Genomic DNA, 17,618 nt, shown 5'->3' with positions numbered 1-17,618 from the left:
TAAAAGGAGGAGGCACCAGAGAGATCAAACCCATGGGGACACTGTCCCCTGCTTTGCTCGCTGCTCCCAGGGGCCAGTGTAAGCTCAAGGAGGCCTCCAGGTATAACAGGAAACCTCACTGTGTAAGTTAACCCAGCCCGGGTTGTCATTCAGCATTTTATTACCTTGGTGTGGCTATTTCATGGCAATCTCACCTTTCCACCGTGAATAAACCTCATTCTGTTTCACGGAGATTTGCTAAGCACTCTGCAGGCGTTAACGCTGGCAAACCTCTTCCCACACCTTCCTGCTGCACAGAGGAACCCAGAAAAACAGATAAGGAACGTGAGGTGTGGGGAGGTAAAGAAGATATAATCCTTGTGCGTCCCTAGATATGCTTTACCTATCCAAGGCAGGGAGAAGTGTCGTCATCATTTTCAAGATGGTCACAGACTGCTCAGCATCTATGGCTAAAAGCGTCTGGCAATTTTCCTTTCCTCCAAAAAAACAAACAAAGAAAAATAGAAACACATGTTAGCAGAAATATTCTGTGTTAAAGGTTAAAGCTTCTCTGACTGTGCCAAGCCTGAACAGTATCATGCTACAACTCTCCAAATTCGGGGTGATGTGAGTGTTCCTGTGGTTCCTAGCAATGTTCCCAAAACTGATCAGGCTCCTCCACTCTTTACTAAGAAGCTGTGGCAGAGCTGGCAGCACAAACCTTCCCAGGAATTACAATCTTAACCACAGTGTTTGATACATAACTGGTGATACTGGGATGCTCTGCTGTCCATGTTTAAACCCCCTGGGTGCAAGTGCCTTTAAACACAGTACCCAGCTCTCAAAATTGGGTGCTGATTTTTTTTCCCTCCACATTGGAGTGCTGCTATATCAAATCCTGTCATTAACCAATACGCACTGTTTGCAATTCCTGGATAGCAGAGAAAACATTCACACTACTTCCAAAGCAGCAGCTAAAAGCAAACTCCATGGAGAAGGAAAGCACACAAGACCAGCTCTAAAGTGTTAAGAACGATCCATCTGAAGACAAAACCACCAGGAAAAGGTGGTGGTGGAGGGCTAAGAGAAGCTGGATAACAGGAATTCCCACTATGTGGAGCAGCAACTTGCCAGCCCTTGGGGAAACTTAACGTCCCAAGCAAGCTGGCACTGGGATTTTGGAGCATGGTGAAGGGCTGACCTTTAAACAGTGAGTTAACAGGAGTTATTGGAATATATCCCGTGCTCATCACAACAGGCCGGGCTGGCAGCAGGGACGGCGCCACTCTCGTCCCGGCCACAGAACTAACAGCTCCATCTACCGCCCCGCGGCAGCTCAGGCTGCAGCCGGAGCCCTGCACCCATAAAAGCCAGGCAAAGGGAAAGGGAAAAGGGAAGTGCAATAAATAGTGCTCCTAAGTGTGCATTAAGCAGGCCTGAAAGGGGCTGGGTTTGGTCCCTGGGACCAGAGGAGAGATTTTGGGTGGATTTTCCCACCTCACGGGCAGGACTTGGGGTGACATCGGGGCGGAGATTTGGGGGACTCTGGTGTGTTTTGGCCAGTCGAGGGGTCGCCTGAGGGGGCAGGAAAGGCCTGCGGGCCCCGAGGGGTTGGGGACGCACGGGGCTGGCGGAGGAGCGGACAGCGGGTGGCCCCGGCTCGTCCCTGGCGGTCACGGGGCCGTCACGGGGCCCCGCGAGGCCGCAGCGCCCCCGGGCGGCGCGGAGGGCGCGGGCGGCGCCGCGTCATGGCGGCCGCGGCGGAGGAGGCGGCGGCGGCTCCGCGGCCCCTGCCCGGGGGCTGCCCGCGAGGTGAGGGCGGCCCTGGGCACGGGCGGAGGGAGCCGCGGGGGCGGCCGTGATGGAGGGGAAGGCGGTTGCGGGGGGGAGGATGTGGGGCTGCAGGGGGCCCTCCGGGGTGTTTGGGCTTCAGAGGGGATTTGGGGCGCATTTGGGAAGGGCGAGGGGTTTTTATAGTGTCTTAGGGGCTCTTGGAGGGGTCTGGGCGCTGTGGGGCAGGGAGAGGGGCTGCAAGGGGTATTGGGGGCCAGGGATGGTTTTAGAGTGAGGGTCCTGGTTAGGGGTGAGGGATTGCAGGGGGCCTTGCGGGTTCAGAGGGGATTTGGGGAGGATGAGGAATTTTTGTAGTGTTTTAGGGGCTGTTATTGGGGTTGGGAGGGGTCTGGGCAGCCACCCTAGGGAGCTGTGAGGGGCTGCAGGGGGGCATTAGGGGTGATTATTGGGGTTCAGAGGGATTTGGGGGGCAGTTTGGGGGGTGAGGGATTTTAGAGTGTTGTAGGGGCTGTTGTTGGGGTTTGGGGAGGCCTGGGAGCCATGGGGTGAGGGCTGTAAGTGAATGGGGGGAGAGTGGATGTTTCCATAAGGGGAGCACGAGGGAGTGAAGGGAAGACAGCGAGGGCACCCCTGGGAGCCCGGGGTGTCCCAAGGGGCCATAGGGATGGGGATGAGCGCCAGGAAAGGGGCTGGAGGCCCCAGGGTAAGGGGGTGTCCTGGGCATCTCGCCGGGTTTCCTTCCTACACAGCCTCTCGGGCAGCAGGATGTGAAATGGGAGAGACCTTAAATCTTGGTGCAGCTTGGGCGGCAAAACCTGTCCTCAGGAAGGGAGAAACTTCAAGCATTGCTGCAAAACCCGAGCCTTTCCGCAGGGACTCCCATCCCCTACTTCCGAAGGGCCTCGCGTCAGTGTATTGACCCGGGGACACAGAGAACCTGCCCTGCAGCTGGTGTGGGCAGAAATATCCTCCCTCGGCCGGCCAAGTGTCACTCAGCGCCGTGACAGAGACCCTCTCTTCAGTTACCCATTTTCCACTGGAGCTTGAAGTTTCTTCCTTTCGAGACTGGGTTTTGCCACTTGTGTCAGCGAGATACTTAAAATCTCCCTTGGTCAGATTCTTGCTGCCGAAAAGGGAATTATTTCCTATGCTCTCTGCCCAGTGCTCCTCCAGTGAGGTCTGACATCAAATCATTCATAAGGGTGTAAAATATTTACATGTTGAAAAGCTTCAGTTAATGTTTTATAAGCCTTGCATAATGCTGTATAATGAAAAACAAGTTTAAATCAAGTTTTTAAATAAGCTAACCACATACTTGGCAATCTATAAACATGGCCTTATTGTTAAATATGTGGCATATCTATTGACACAAGATTTTCTCCATTGTCAGTTAAATTTAGTAGTGCTCTGCTGAACAGAAATAACTCTGGAGGGATCAGGCACTCTGTTTAAAAAGTGGACATTTTAGGCAGTCATTTTTTGGAAGAAAAAAGCAACACAAGTACCTACATTTCTTGAGGGAGCCTTCTTGGAGGAAGGTATGAGTGCAATGTAGTTGTCTTTAGATTGAAACCCTGTTTTTTACACATACTTCTTAAGCTGAGTTGAGGATGCCCCTAAATTCAAAATGTGCTTTAGGGCAATAATGCCAGAGCCTTTAATATAAAAATGCTTTCTTCCTCCTGACCCACCCAACCCCCAAATTTCCAGGAATTTTAAAGAAATTTTACCTTCAAAACCTGTACATTTTCGACATAGCTCACACTGTTACATTTAGCACATAACTGATAGTGGTTGTGTTTTGAGCCAAACATAGCAAGGAGTGCTATTTTTTTTTTCAATTAATACCTGTGCCAAACAGAGTTACAGAACTGGGTATTATTGAATTTTTGGACTCGATAGTGTATTGGGGGATGGAGGGCATCTTCTTAAAAAAGAAACCCGCAATGACTTTTGTCTTTGGAAACATTCTGTGGCAAGCTTTGCTGCTGGTTTCTACCCCTAATCTTGGTTTTAGCCTTAGGGCTAATGGCTTATTTATTTATTTATTTATTTAACAATCATTCAGTAGCTACAACATAAAAACACTTTATATAATACTATATATTTTATAAAGAATAGTTAATTTGCTTTTCGAAGACCCAGTATTTAGCTCATTTATGCTATAAATTACTGATTTTCCATTCCCTCCCCCCCATTCATTCATTCTCCATATCTTCTCCATCTTCACTTACCAGGGTGGGGAGAAGCCAGGTAACAAATCACACTTTATGTTTCTCAGCCAGCTTTCCACAAGCCAGTCTTCAGTCACACTAAAAGCAGACAGAGAAATAACATTGCACAAACTACTGCAGTATAATCTCATAGGAGCGGTTGTGTCAGAAGGGCTAGGGCATAAAGGTAGGTTTTCTTAACCTGCCTCAGAGTACAAAAGTGGGATGTTTTGGGGGTTATTTCTTACTGGTTTCTAAGACTCAAGAAGTGGAAATGAAGATGGTTCTAAGGCAACAAGGTGATGCTTGGCAAGGGAAGAAGTCTGATGTGTTAGGGTTTTTTAAAAGGAACTAGTCACCCCGCGTATGCTTTAGTCAGCCTTCTGTTGCATCCTTTTAATTTGCATTTCAGGATGCAAGACAGCTGGATCAAACCATACACAGGGAAATTCCAAAAATTCAAGACCAGATTTCTCAAGTCCTGTGCAGTTTATTACAGCCGAAGTGACCTGACGCTGATGGCAGTCGGCTTGAGCTCAGGCTCCCCGTGGGTGCAGAGCTCAGGGCGATGCCCAGCGCAGCGGTGGCAGCAGGGAATGAGCACCTTCGTATCTGGAGTAGTGGCTGATGTGCTGCGCTCAGAAAATGCATTAAAGCATTGAGATTTTCTTCCTGTCTGAGTTCAGAGAGTGGGCAAAGCATCTTGCTCCTGATCACCTAGGGCGCGAGAAGGGTGAGCACTGCAGTTCCTGTGACATCAAGCTTTCCCCCTGCTGTGTCAAAGCAGGTGAAAGATCTGCCTGGCCGGGAGAGGCTTTTACCTGAGTTTTGATTTAGCTCGTGCAGTTGAGAATCTTTGGGCAGCCCTGGGCTGCAACCCTGCTCTGTAGGTCTGTGCTCCAGGGCTCATTGTGTTTATGCAGGGACTCAGGCACGTGTCTTGTGCAAGTCTGCAATAATATGTAGGATTCAGAGCTGCTTGTAAGTGTGTTCCTGGGTTAATGTGTTCCTGTCAGTGCATAAAAACAGAATCTGTGCAGTTGCTTTTAGGAATGCAGGGTTGCGCTGTTACAAATATCCACTTAGTTTTTGTAGGTGGTAGGTTTTGTTGTTTTTGTTTTTTTGAGTGAAATGCTGCATTTTTAACACTGATTTCAAGAGAAGCAGGCAGGCGATATTAAAATATTCTGGAAGACCGTCACAATCTTAGTTGTGAAGCTAGTCTGCCAGAATGTAAGTGCTGTAAGTTCAGCTTAATATTGTTCCTTTTTCAAGCAACAGAATCCAGTCTGGCCTTCCTTTCTTTCAAAAACACCGGGCAATTAAAGAAATAAAAATCAAATCATTAAAAAGGATACTTGGGTTCTTAAATGACTTAAGAAAATTAAAATCTAGTGCTGCATTATAGTTCCCTTGGAAAAATGTCCATCATCTAATAGCAGGTACCGATTTTGATCTGGTTGAGCCACTCTTCTCTTATAGGAATCCTGTTCTGTCGCACTAGATTTGAGTTTATTTAATACAGATTCTAGAGTTCACTACCTTTGTCCAACCTTTTGGAGATGGATATCTGTTTTAGTTTATTTCTAAGATTGCTTTCAGGCTTTGCCTGCCCCATACATTTTGTTTATGACATTATTCTGCTTCCTGTCTTCTCTACCCTCGATAATTGGGAAAGAAAAATTGTTAATAGACTAAGATTGGATGCACTTCCTTTTTTCTCTTTAATGGAGTGGTTAAAAAAAAAAACAGGGCTAAACAGACTATCTTTTAAATAACCTGGTTAATGTTAATATTTTTCCTGCCACCTTCTCCTACCACCTGCCCAGAGGGAGATTTCTTCCCCTGCCTTCCCTATGTCACGTTTGTTTTCAAACGTTTATTATCCCAGTGGAGAGCACCAACATGTGCGTGTGGTTTTAGTTCTGCACCAGTTACCAGAGATACTCCGCTCTCAGTCTGCTCAGTGATAGATTGTAAGAGCAATCTTGACTCAAGCACTTCACGTAAATGGAGTTAAATGAAACTCCGTAAATGAAACTTAAATGGAGTTAAATGAAACCCTGTTTGTGTTCAATTTAAAGTAGTCATAACAGAGAAGTTGTTTGCTGTTGGGCCTTTCTTTTTAATTCAGACAGCCCGTTTTGGAGGAGGAGCTGTTGACAGTGATTATAAAAGGGTGTCACTGGAGATCTTGGTTGCATTGGTGGCCTTCATAGTATCTGGGGTTACAAACCAAGAGAGGGTTTTTGTTTGTTTGTTTGTTTTTTAACTAGCCTGTAGAAAAGGGGATATTTTTTAAATATAAAATTCCCAGTAATTTTGTCAGCTTGCCTAACTAGCAGGGGCCATTACCTCTTTATTAGTACCATTAACTATTAAAACAGCAGTAGTTGGTAGTTTCATACAGGATTATACTGATTATATATATTTGCTTGAGGGAAATTAGGCAATTTTTGTCTCTTTATTAATCTAAAGCTATTCTTCAAAATGATAACTTGTGATACCACCCCTGGCGTTGCTGTTTCCACCATAACAGAGGTGGAGAATCCAGTGGGGAGTAACTTGGCCTTGCATACAAAACTTCCTACAGGGATGAAAAGTACTGCAATAAAATCAATAATCTTCTATGATACTTTCTCTGAATGTCTTTAAAATAAAGATATTCTGTGCATTCCTTTTGGGTCTTTTAATAAAGACAGATAAAAGCAAGCTCTGAATCTTAGCAATATCTACAAATAAAAAGTATACTGGGTTCTTGCCATGCGTTTATGGCTGTGATATTCTGCTTTAACAGATTGTTTTCATTTACTCATACATAGTTATAAGTTGCTTTCAGGCTCACGGGAGATAAAAATGACTATTAATTCCTGTGAGTGAGTAGGTGTTCTCAGGAACCTTTAATTCCTTGCAAGGGTCTCTGTAAAGTGCGAGTGGTTTTCAGGGGTCATTAAACCTACAGATACCTTGTGGCTTGACCTACTGATGGAGGATGTGCAAGAGTGAGACTAATGCACTGGGTTTGGATCAGCCTAAATTTGCATCAGAGATGGAAATAATCATATTTTTTTCTCATTCCTTTTCCATTTTTTGCAAACATCCAGAAAGATAAAAGATATATATTTTTTTCTTTCCATGTATTAATTTGAGCAGGATCTGGGGGCAGTTGTAGCCTTTTTAGGCCATACCACCTTTAGGAAGGTGTTATGCATGAATACAGAGTAACTGTTTCAGGAATAAGTTGTGTGGAAGGCATGTTTTTCTAGCAGTAGCACACTGAATGCTGCTTGAAAGCTATTTTTTTTTAGTTAAAACTGAGAAGGAGGTACTCAGTCCACCTGTTATCCTTTCTCCTTAAGTTGTACTTAAATAGCAAGATACTGGCAGATGTATGAACATCTGGAATCACTTACAAAACACTTCTTTTCTAGCACTTGCTTTTGAAGAAAAACAGGGAATTTAAGCCAAGACTATTCAGAACCTTACTGAAAATAGTAATTTCAAGATAAATTGTTATGCTAATTCTGATGCTCAGGATAATACTTGAAAGCTCTGTTCAAGGGAGGAACTCCATACAATTATGTTCCTAAGAATTAGTTTCAGCTCATCCTTTGCAGTAGGTAACTGATTTTTTCCCAGACCTGTTGCAGAATATTGGGTGCAGAATATTGGGAACAAAAGCCAGGATCTTCACACCTGAATGTGTGAATGCAGCCTGAATGCAGCCTCAGCTAAACTAGTTTGCAATTTGAGTCTGTACATTTAAAGGTGCTGGCCAAGATTTCTCAAGTCAAAGCTGGGAGTAGAACCAAGTTCTGCATTTTCACACTAAACACTTCTTTTAATCCTTTTTGGATGCAACTGAATGAGATTTCAGTGACCGGTTAAATCCTCTTTTCCATGGCTCCCTGAAGACTTGGGGTTCATTCCCTTGGTTTTATCCTTTTGCCTTGAATGAACTGTCCGTATTTCACTTTGTTCACTGTGATTTGACACATTCATCCACAAAGATCAGTATTTGTACGTGTTTTTAAATTCACATTATTAATGTAGTGATTGGGGTGGCTGGGCGTCCCAAGCAGTCTTTGCAATCATCTGAAATGTGCCCAGAGCTGATGTGTCCTTGTCACATGGTGCAGGTGGGATTTGGGGTGTTTAACATGCAGTTTGTTCTGAACTTGGCACCAGGGATTAAGTGGCTGGTTTGGGTAGTTTTGGTAAAGAGGACAAGGACTACATGGTCACCAAGAGCGTTGTCTGCAGCAAAGTTCATGTTACTGCAAAGTCAGTGACTGTTCACTCATCCTATGGAGTATTTAACAAGGCAGTTTCCAGTGCATCTCCGGCACTGGGAACACTTGGAAGCCTTTAAAATGCCAGCTGTGCCTAGGGAATATTATCCAAAAGCCCCATTTCACGGCGGGTGCTGCTCTCCCCGCAGAAAGCAGAGAGTGATTTGGAGGTTTGGTGGAGCTGCTACCTAAATACAGCAATACCTGAACACGGAGGTGTCTGGAAAATGGTCTAGTTTGGAATCATCATGGGATTCCTGGTAAGCTCGAGGATAAGAGACATGAAAGGTGATGGAGACGTGTGTGTTACTGCACAGTGCTTGAAGACTGGGATGCTGCCGATCAAAGCGAGCTCAGAGCTGGCCCTTTATCTGGTTTTGAGTTGGTTTCTCAGACCTTTCCATAGCAAACCAGGCCTTAGGAACTAGTTCATCCAGTTCCTGCCATTGTTATTCGTTCAATAGCACGGCAGTAACTGCTAAGTAGCTGCTAACTTCAAAGTTTGGGCTGCTTCTCAAGCATTCAAATAGTGCTTCCCATCTCCTGCAGAAATTCTTTGTGTAAAGAACAAGGAGGGAGTAGAAAACAAAGAAGGTGCTGGCAACAGCAGGACCACAAAAAATGAGAACAGTCCTCTGTGGTGGCCACATTTTCTATTTCCTGCAGGTTCCTTCCAGTTCTCCCCACAAAGATACATGCCTGTCTTTCCAGCATGGTCCTCTGTCTTCCCTGAATCCATCTCCCTTTTCCTTCTCTATTTTATTAAAATACCCAAGTATCTCAGAAGACTACTGTAAATGATAGCATTACAGTATAGGTTATATATGGTTAGCACTGAAAAACTGAGAAAGGCTGTTTGGGGAGTTTTTTTTCCCACTTTTGAGTGCGTGTCTTTCACTTCTTGCATTCATAGACATGATAGTAGATAATCCCTTTGGCAGCTCTTCTGCATCTATGACTTTAAGCACCTAAATCATAACCAAAAAAAAAAAAAGCTGAATTAATGACAAGAAATACTAAAGTGGTGATCCCTGAGAGTTACAAGGACAGTCGTGGAAGTCACATTGTTCTAAGGACAGTCACGGAAGTCTAGGCTGTTTTTTGCAGCTTGTGTTATACTCGCTAGAAACGGCCTCTGAACCTTATTGGTACCTGTAGGCCCTTGGAAATCAAGTACTGTACTGTGTGTTCAGGCTCATGCAGTCAAGTATCTCCGTGTTACATGACCTTGCTAGATCCTTTCCAAACGCTTTTCTAGCTCTTGCCCTTCCTTAATCATCTGTGATCTGCTGCTCAGAGAGCTTAGCACCATCCTTCTCAACCCTGGAGTTACAGGACATGCTACACAGTATTTCATTCTTCTTTTTCATGCTCCCTTGGACTTTACCTTTGGCAGGTGGCCAAGAGAGCAATCTTTAGGAATAAAGGCCCCTATGGATGTTTCTTTGAAGCCACAACCAGGCACAGTGTGATCCAGTGCACGAAGCTCGTCCCACTCATCCCACCTTGCACTGCATGTGAATATTCACTCGTGGTTAATATCTTGCATAAGCAGAGATGCAAATATATCATGTCTCATACTGACATTTTTTCCCTTTGCTCTTTAGGTGGCATTTTAGATGAGGCAACAAGGAAAGACCTTTTTACGGACACTTTCTGTAAGCTCTGCGGGGCAGTGCTGCAGTTTGAATCCCAAAGGATGTCACATTATGAGGTAGGCTTCAAGGGAGGATCGCTGCTAGCAAGCACTGGGGCTTTTCTGCATGTTTTGGACATTTTTTGTGTTGAAAAAGACCATTCACATCTTTTAATAGTGATTTTCTCAAAGCTTAGACATCATCCAGAAGTAAATGTTATGACAGTTGTGGGTTTGGTGGTGAAGGGTAGTGAGCACCACTGTATTGCAGCATGTTTATAGCCAAAATCAAACTCCTTCCAGCCATGATGTGACTGGAGCAGATTGGCACCATTTTACCCAGAAGGTATGGATGGCACGAGGCAATGTTTAATATGACAGACTGAGGTCCTGCCTTCACACCCAGGGATGCTGCTCTCTGTGGCTGCCTTAGGCAGGCTGAATCATGCCAGAGGCCTTTCTTGGGGCAAACGTGTTGCCTTGGGATGTTGCCACAGGCATGGGACGGCATGTTTTATTTTGAAACTTGGTCTTGAGCATGTATACATTTGTGGACATAAATATTTTCTTCTTTCTCTCTCTTCAGGTCAAAATTAAAGTTAAAAATATCAGTTGTATTAACTAGAACTTGAGTCTTGCAAGGTATCATTTCCTTACTTCCATTTAACTCAGGGAGGAGTTGTACTCTTAGCACTGCAGAGTTCAGGTCCTCACTTCGAATTTCTATTTCTTGTATCTGAATCCAGTGGAGGATAACAGGTACCAGTGTAAAGTTACCCAGTTTCACCATTGCAGGAAGATTTGATAGGGGAACAACTGGGTCTTTCTACCCAGTCATGTTTGTGTTGGCCAGCCAGGTGTGACAGGACCTTGTTCTCTTTGGTAATACGGCTCTATATCCTGGACTACACCTCAGAATCAGTGACAAATACTTGGAAAGCATCAGGTCAGAGAAGACAAGTTACTTGTTTTGCTTGGAAGGATGGATGAGGGTTGAGGGCTGCCTGAGGCAAAAATTTAAGGTTAAAGCTAAGTATTATATAATTGACTAAAAAATAGATTTCCTACATGAACTGACTTTTATCTGCTTGTAGCTCTATACATTACAATCAGCAAGCACTGAAAGCAGCTTTTGACAAACAAACTCCCAATTATTGGATATACCAATGCATGAGTCCTCGTTAATGAAACAGGGATAATTCTAGTTTCTTTCCAGGGCAAAAAGCATGCTCAGAAGGTTCGACTTTACATCCAAATGCACAGCGAGAAAGAAGAGAGGAAGGAGCATGGAAAACAGAAGAGAGTGGATTGTGTCAATTTTCAGGTGACTCCTCCTATTCAGATCTCTCACTAAAATGTTTCCTTGTAGTTCAGGCAATGTCTGTACCTGAGCTTGCCTTTTGCTGATTTCAGGCGGATGACAGTGGAGCAGTGGACAGAAACAAGTACTGCAATCTCTGCAACATGATTTTTACTTCCCCCATTGTTGCTTTGTCTCACTACTTGGGAAAGATCCATGCTAAAAAGCTGAAGCAATTATCAGGAGACCAAGCCCAGATGTCAGCTGAGCAAATGCAGCCTGTCTCCGGTGAGAACTAAGTAATTAGGTCCTACAAGTGCTTGTGTTTGCCTGTCACTCTCTGAAACAAATATAGTGAAGTGAATTTTCCGATGACTGCTGTGTCTGTGTGCTTTCCTGTGCTGCTAAAACTATGGAGTTCCCACCCGAGAGCTCATTAGGTGGATCAAAAAACACATTGCTCTGTGCAGCTCTCCAACAAAGGATCCTGGCTTTTCAATTTCCTGTTTTTCATTGACTGAAACTAAAGGCAAAAATCTAAAAAAAAAAAAAAAAAAAGTAATAATAATGAATGATATCTGTTGCTATTCTGTGAATTTCATTGCAACCTAAGCAGATGTTCTATTTGATAAATTAATATCTTACGTTAAAAAACAATCCATCCATGAGCAACCTTTGAATGGTCACTTATTTTGTCCCAGGAAATTGTTCTAGCCTTTATTTTGTTGCACTGTCAGCAGGTTTATCCTCCACTTCCACGTCTCCAGCTGTAGAGAAGCCCTCAGTGGAGGAGCCCTCACCAACTTCGAAAGCTGAAGAGTCGTCTTCATCCTCCAAAAAAAGTTCAGAGTTGAATGATCCAGAGAGGTACTGCAAGCTCTGCTGTGCCCCCTTCAATAACCCACTGGTGGCCCATCAGCACTATGTGGGTAAGAAACACAGGAGAAATGAAGCACGTAAAAAGGTCATGGAGGAGGTGGGAGACAAAGCGGCCCCTGCAGAATCCAGCACAAATGGTGAGTAGGACAGGAGGAAGTATTAGACTTCTGAGTGTTGCTTGAATGTTCAGCTCTCATTTGTGCAATAAAATGCTCTAATTTGTGCAAGGAAATGACGGGCTTCTCCATCTCTGAGAGCTTTAGGCTTGAAAATATTTCCAATTGACCTGGAAACCCCGGTGCAGTCCTCACTGAGTTCTGCAGTCAAATTCAAATGGTCATAAGAAGTAGCTCTGTTGTGGTGGAAACTCCACAGCTTCCACAAGCAACATGTGCCAGGACTTCTCAATCTTAAAACCCTCTTTTGACTTTTAATCTAATTCTCCCTAACCACAGTGTCTCTTCACCGTGCACAGAGCAAGAAGGAGAGACAGGGAAGGGAGCTCTCCTTCCCCTTCCCCTTCCCTTTCCCCTTCCCCTTCCCCTTCCTCTTTCCCTTTCCCCTTCCCTTTCCCTTTTTCCCTTTCCCTTCTTCTCTTTCCCTTTCCCTTTCCCCTTTTCCCTTCCCCTTTTCCCTTTCCCCTTTTCCCTTTCCCTTTTTCCCTTTCCCTTTTTCCCTTTCCCTTCTTCTCTTTCCCTTTCCCTTTCCCTTTCCTTTCCCTTTCCCTTTCCCTTTCCCTTTCCCTTTCCTTTCCCTTTTTGTTTGTTTGTTTGTTTTTGTTAGTTTGTTGGTTTGTTTGTTTGTTTTCTTTTCCACATTTTTAAATAATTCTAAACTGGTATCATGCCTTACCTTAATCGTCTGGTCCTGTGTGACAGAGCTGTTGATCCTTTCTCTAATAGGGAACTCAAAATCCTAGTTGATATTCAAAAGCCGTTGTTAGTGTAGGCCAGTTCTCCCTAAGTAAATTCTGCTGTAACTTAAACAAATGAATGCATTTTGTTGCAAAGCAATAGCCCATTGGAAATAATGCTGCATTTTACTGATGGATGAAGCTCTTGGGTTTGTGTGTGTGGAGGGGAAAATCTACTCACTGGATTTCATTTATTTAGCTTTATGGATGGCACAGCTTGTAGGGGGAAATGACACAATTTCTCCTATCTTACATTTGCCTGAGGCTCTGCTGTATTCGTAGTGCACTGCACTGACAGTTCCCCCAGCATCTCCTGTAAAGGGTTAAAGTAACACTGTGTTTGAGCAGGTAATGTTTAAACTGCTCTTATTTGAATTAAATCCAGATTGTCCAGATTCACGTCTGCAAGTGCTTGCTCTGAGTCGGGTATTTACAATAGCATTTAATTTGTAAGTGTAGTTCCCTTTCATCAGAACAGTGTCTGAGAAATATTTTGGATGATTTCAGTCATGAAAAATACTCACAAATATTCTCTTTGTTATTGTGGTTATGCTTCAGCTCACAAGCTGCCATCATAAGTAATATAATATTCTTGTGTAAAACAGAAATACATTGCAGCAGAGAACTTAGATCTGTCCCTAAAAGCTGACATTATGACACAATGACTCTTGCATGGGGAGGGAATGTGATGTGCTGTGAGTTTTGCCTTTTTATTAGAAGTCTCTCTGACCTACAACTTCTTTTCAGCAGGTGGGGTTGGTCAGTACATATGTCCTATATGTAACATCACACTTAGATCTCTAGAAATGTACCAGTCCCACATGCAAGGAAATAAGCACCAGACTAAGTAAGTGTTTTTGTAATTGTTCATCTTTTGCTTGTGCTTTTGAGTTTCTGTGAAAGAACTTGCCTTCTGTCCCAGCCCTGCTCCTTGCTGTGAAGTGGCTTTGACTAGTTATTGGGTATATTTTGTGCTGGCTTTAAGGGCTCTGTCCACTTAAACATTATGTTTTTGACTAAAATCCGGTCTTGGAGGTCTCACAATGACATCTTCAACAACAGTCCACAGGAAAGGTCCTAACACCTGTACAGTTTTTGCAGTTTATTATTCTGTCTGGGGATAGCAGCATCTATTCTTGGCAATGCCAGTGCTCAGGCCAGGAGGAGATGGTCTGTGCTGCCTGCATTCCTGTTGGCACAGGATATTAGGCAATGTGAATGTAACTGCAGCAGTGTGACTGGCATGTTACTGATATGATTTTAAAAGTTTGCTTCATCGATGAAGTTGGAGTCCCCAAAACACAGAAGTGTGAGGAAATGCTACCGGGGTATTTATATTTTAACAAAATGAATATATAAAGCTGATGAATGAAGACAGCACAAGCTGCATTACAGGAATGGGTCTTTGGAGCTGTTCTCCTTAGTGAGGATATGTTTATCATCTAACCTCTTATCCTCCAGCCTGAGGAAATGCAGAGTCAAATATGAACGTGTTAGAGCTGCCTTGGGCCCTGCCTCTCCTGCCTCCTGGCAATCCAGATATTTGACTTCTGCTTTGTCTTGTTTCTGCTGTGATGTCAATCTGTTTGCCTGAAATAATCTGTAATGCAACTGTTAGTAGAATGAACCTCCTACACAAATGTTTCTGGACTGTCAGTTTGTAATGTAGTTGTTTAATATCTGCAGCTAATAAGAGATTAGTTAATGAGAGAGGATGTTAGATTTTCTGATTCTTTTTTAAAAAAAAACAGTTTTAAAAATGCATACAGTCATTTTAAAAGTATCTTTTACCCTCATAGTGTCCCAGGTCACAAAAAAACTCCTTTGGTCTTCATTAAATTACTCCAGATTTTCGGTTTCATATGGGATAGAGCCTGTCCCCGCCAACTTCATCTGATTTTAAGATTATGATTGTATATAGCAGGGTACATGTGGCTACACAGAGCAACACACTTGAAATATGTTCTTCTGTGAAACTGTAGAAATAAAATTTGCGTATTGTGGTATATGTCTTTCTACTTTCCTGATGTTTTCAAATCATCAGGCCCTAAGCAAATAGTATTAATAGTTAAGACTTTCTATCCATTTCATTTTTTTTTTTTGCAGAGAAACAACAGCTCTCAATCTCATGAAGAACTCGAGGAAAACTTATGACTCCTTTCAAGATGAACTAACAGATTACATTGAAGTACAGAAAGCTAGAGATCTGGAGTCAAAAACGCTTTCCAGAATGACAGAAGGGGAAGTGTTTCAGGATAAAGATGTTAAAGGAAGAAGTGACCCTGGTGAGATTTTACCATGTGAACAAGCCCAGCATTCCAGCCTCTGCTCAGAAACACACTCACCTACAAATACTGGGGAAAACCCAACAGCTTGTGAGAATACACTGGAAAACATGCCTGATTGTCACTATAACGTGGAATATTGTGTAGACAAAAAGGCCTCTGAGGTGGCCACCATCAGAGAGGAGGGCTTTGGCCTATCAGCTGCCAAATCTAATGACTGCCATGAACTTCTGTCTGCTGAAACTGCTCTCAGCACCTGCAGAAAAGAACAAAAACCTCTGGAAAAACATGTTGAGGAGGAAAAATACGTCAGTGTAGAACTGAAGCATGAGAAAAAAGGCGCAAAGCAGAAAAGAAAGGAAAATAGTGAAGATGAAGATTCTGGAAAGGAAAGTGAGCAGCCAAAGCGAGTAAAAGTGGATGTAGACTTGATAAATGAGAAGAAATCGAAATCTTACAAAGGCAAAAGGCTTGGAGCAAAGCGTGCTGCAAGAGAGAGCAAAAGGCACAAAAAAGATAAAAAGGATAAAAAGAAGCCACAGACAGAAGGCAAAACAGAAGAGGAGCTGCTATGGGATGAATCTATCCTGGGATACTGATGCAGCTATTGTTTAGTTTTAAGAACCTGATCCTCTCTCTAGACTCTCTTAATCGCTGTGTACTATACAATGACTTTTTTAAAGAAAATTTTTGTTCCAACCTGGAAGCAAGAAAAATCCTGTCTCCTGAGACTTTGGGGTAGTAGGTATGCATCCATTTTTAATTATCTTACACTTGCAGCAGTCATTGCAGTAATGTAAGCTTGACAGTCTGTAATCTCATCTGGAATATACTCCAAAAAAAGGGTCAGTAGCCTACAGAATTCCTTTGGAATTTCACCAAATATACAGCTTCTTTCTGTTAATAATAGTGCCTGCTATGAAGGTTTCTGTCATAGAATCATAGAATGCTTAAGGTTGGAAGGGACCTCTAGAGATCATCTAGCCCAACCCCCTGCACACGCAGGGTCACCTAGAGCACGTGGCACAGGACTGCGTCCAAGCGGGTTTTGATGATCTCCAGAGAAGGAGACTCCACAAGCTCTCTAGGAAAATACATAAATGTGAAAGATAACTGCACTACAGTGTTCCCAGCTCTTTCTGTAACTATTTCCCTGTCAGGTTTTAAAGGAGAATGTCAAATGCTTTTAATTCCATATCTTATTTGCAATTGCTTTTCATCCAGTCCTGAAAGTGGAAATTGAGTCTCTATTAAACTTGTCACTGGTTGTCAGATGTACATTGTCTAATACATTTTTCTTAATTCAATCCAAATTCTTTCTTTAATTTAGGAAACACAGAAAAAGTGTGCTATGCAAAACTGATTGCTTAAAATGAGGGTATTTTCTGCCTCATTCAGTCATAGCAATTTACAGGAAGTCTCAAGCAACCAGGAATGCTAGAGTGAAGCTGGATTTGTAATCCAAACAATACTCTGGAAAAAAACTCAAACAGCTTTGTATTTCTGTTTTAAATACAGTCTCACCAGATCTCCATTCACAGTATGGATCATATAATTGTGGCCTAAGAACTGATGTCCCACCTATGGCCGTTTTTTCTAATCTACCCTGGTCTTTGAGGCTGATAATGCCTCTGCTTCTTTCAGTAGATCCTTTTCCTTCCTTGAGGGTTACCTGCCTTTCCATATCTTACCTAGGATAATACCTTTCCTTGGCTTTCCTTATCCTCTGATCATCTGAAGAGGGAGTCTGAAGTCCCACATTAACTGCTTTTCTCATTTTTTATTGGGGAAAGAGCAGGTTCAATCATAACTTATTACGGTAAGGGTGCAATGTAGGACTCTGCACATACACAGGGAACAGATTCCTTGAAGGGAAATAAGTGTCTGTTTAACTGCTTTTCAAATGAGAATTGCACTTTTGGAAGTGAGGAGAAGGAGATTAAACAGCTCTGCAAATACGTGAAAAGCATAAGGTGGCAGAACAGAATTCCTGTTCTGTTTAATGATCATTCCAAATTCTGTGCCCTATCTCCATACCCTCCATCTCACCTACAGAAAGCACTTGCTCAGGCTCCATAGAACAGCTTTAAATAAATTTTCTTAGCATCAAACATGAAGTGTGGTAAGGTGCTCAAGAAGTGCTGTTGTCACAGTGTGATTAAGCAACAGTTAATCCACATATTGTAGTATGTAAGTGCTGCAAATGAGAGCAGACTCACTCATCCAGCATATGTGACACAGAGCTCTAATTGAGAGAAGTGATACCTTATTTTCTGAAGTAGTAAATAATGATTATTGTTCACATGTTTCCTGATTGCCTTGTTCCT

The 17,618-nt window shown here is 43.1% G+C and overlaps 1 protein-coding gene across 1 annotated transcript; it reads left to right on the top strand.

The window, feature by feature from the left end:
* Positions 1–1,727: 1,727 nt before the first annotated feature.
* Positions 1,728–16,180, top strand: KRCC1 (lysine rich coiled-coil 1). The gene is made up of 7 exons (XM_088524999.1): positions 1,728–1,791; positions 9,886–9,992; positions 11,131–11,238; positions 11,328–11,502; positions 11,952–12,230; positions 13,754–13,853; positions 15,113–16,180. The coding sequence occupies exons 1-7, from the start codon at positions 1,728–1,730 to the stop codon at positions 15,888–15,890; spliced, it is 1,611 nt and encodes a 536-aa protein (XP_088381125.1). The 3' UTR covers positions 15,891–16,180.
* Positions 16,181–17,618: the final 1,438 nt, after the last annotated feature.

The sequence above is a fragment of the Tinamus guttatus genome, unplaced genomic scaffold (assembly GCF_059628265.1).
Source record: "Tinamus guttatus ecotype Peru unplaced genomic scaffold, ASM5962826v1 Tinamus_guttatus_pri_ptg000218l, whole genome shotgun sequence".
Taxonomy (NCBI): Eukaryota; Metazoa; Chordata; class Aves; order Tinamiformes; family Tinamidae; genus Tinamus; species Tinamus guttatus.
The sequence above is the reverse complement of the archived record's forward strand: the minus strand, read 5'-3'. Positions and strand labels throughout refer to the sequence as shown.

Excerpts from the sequence above, each read along its gene's own strand:
- KRCC1 (XM_088524999.1), top strand. The coding sequence starts at position 1,728 with ATGGCGGCCGCGGCGGAGGAGGCGGCGGCGGCTCCGCGGCCCCTGCCC. Across the intron at positions 11,239-11,327 it reads TGGATTGTGTCAATTTTCAG|GCGGATGACAGTGGAGCAGT; the intron begins GTGACTCCTCCT and ends TGCTGATTTCAG. Across the intron at positions 11,503-11,951 it reads GCAAATGCAGCCTGTCTCCG|CAGGTTTATCCTCCACTTCC; the intron begins GTGAGAACTAAG and ends TTGCACTGTCAG.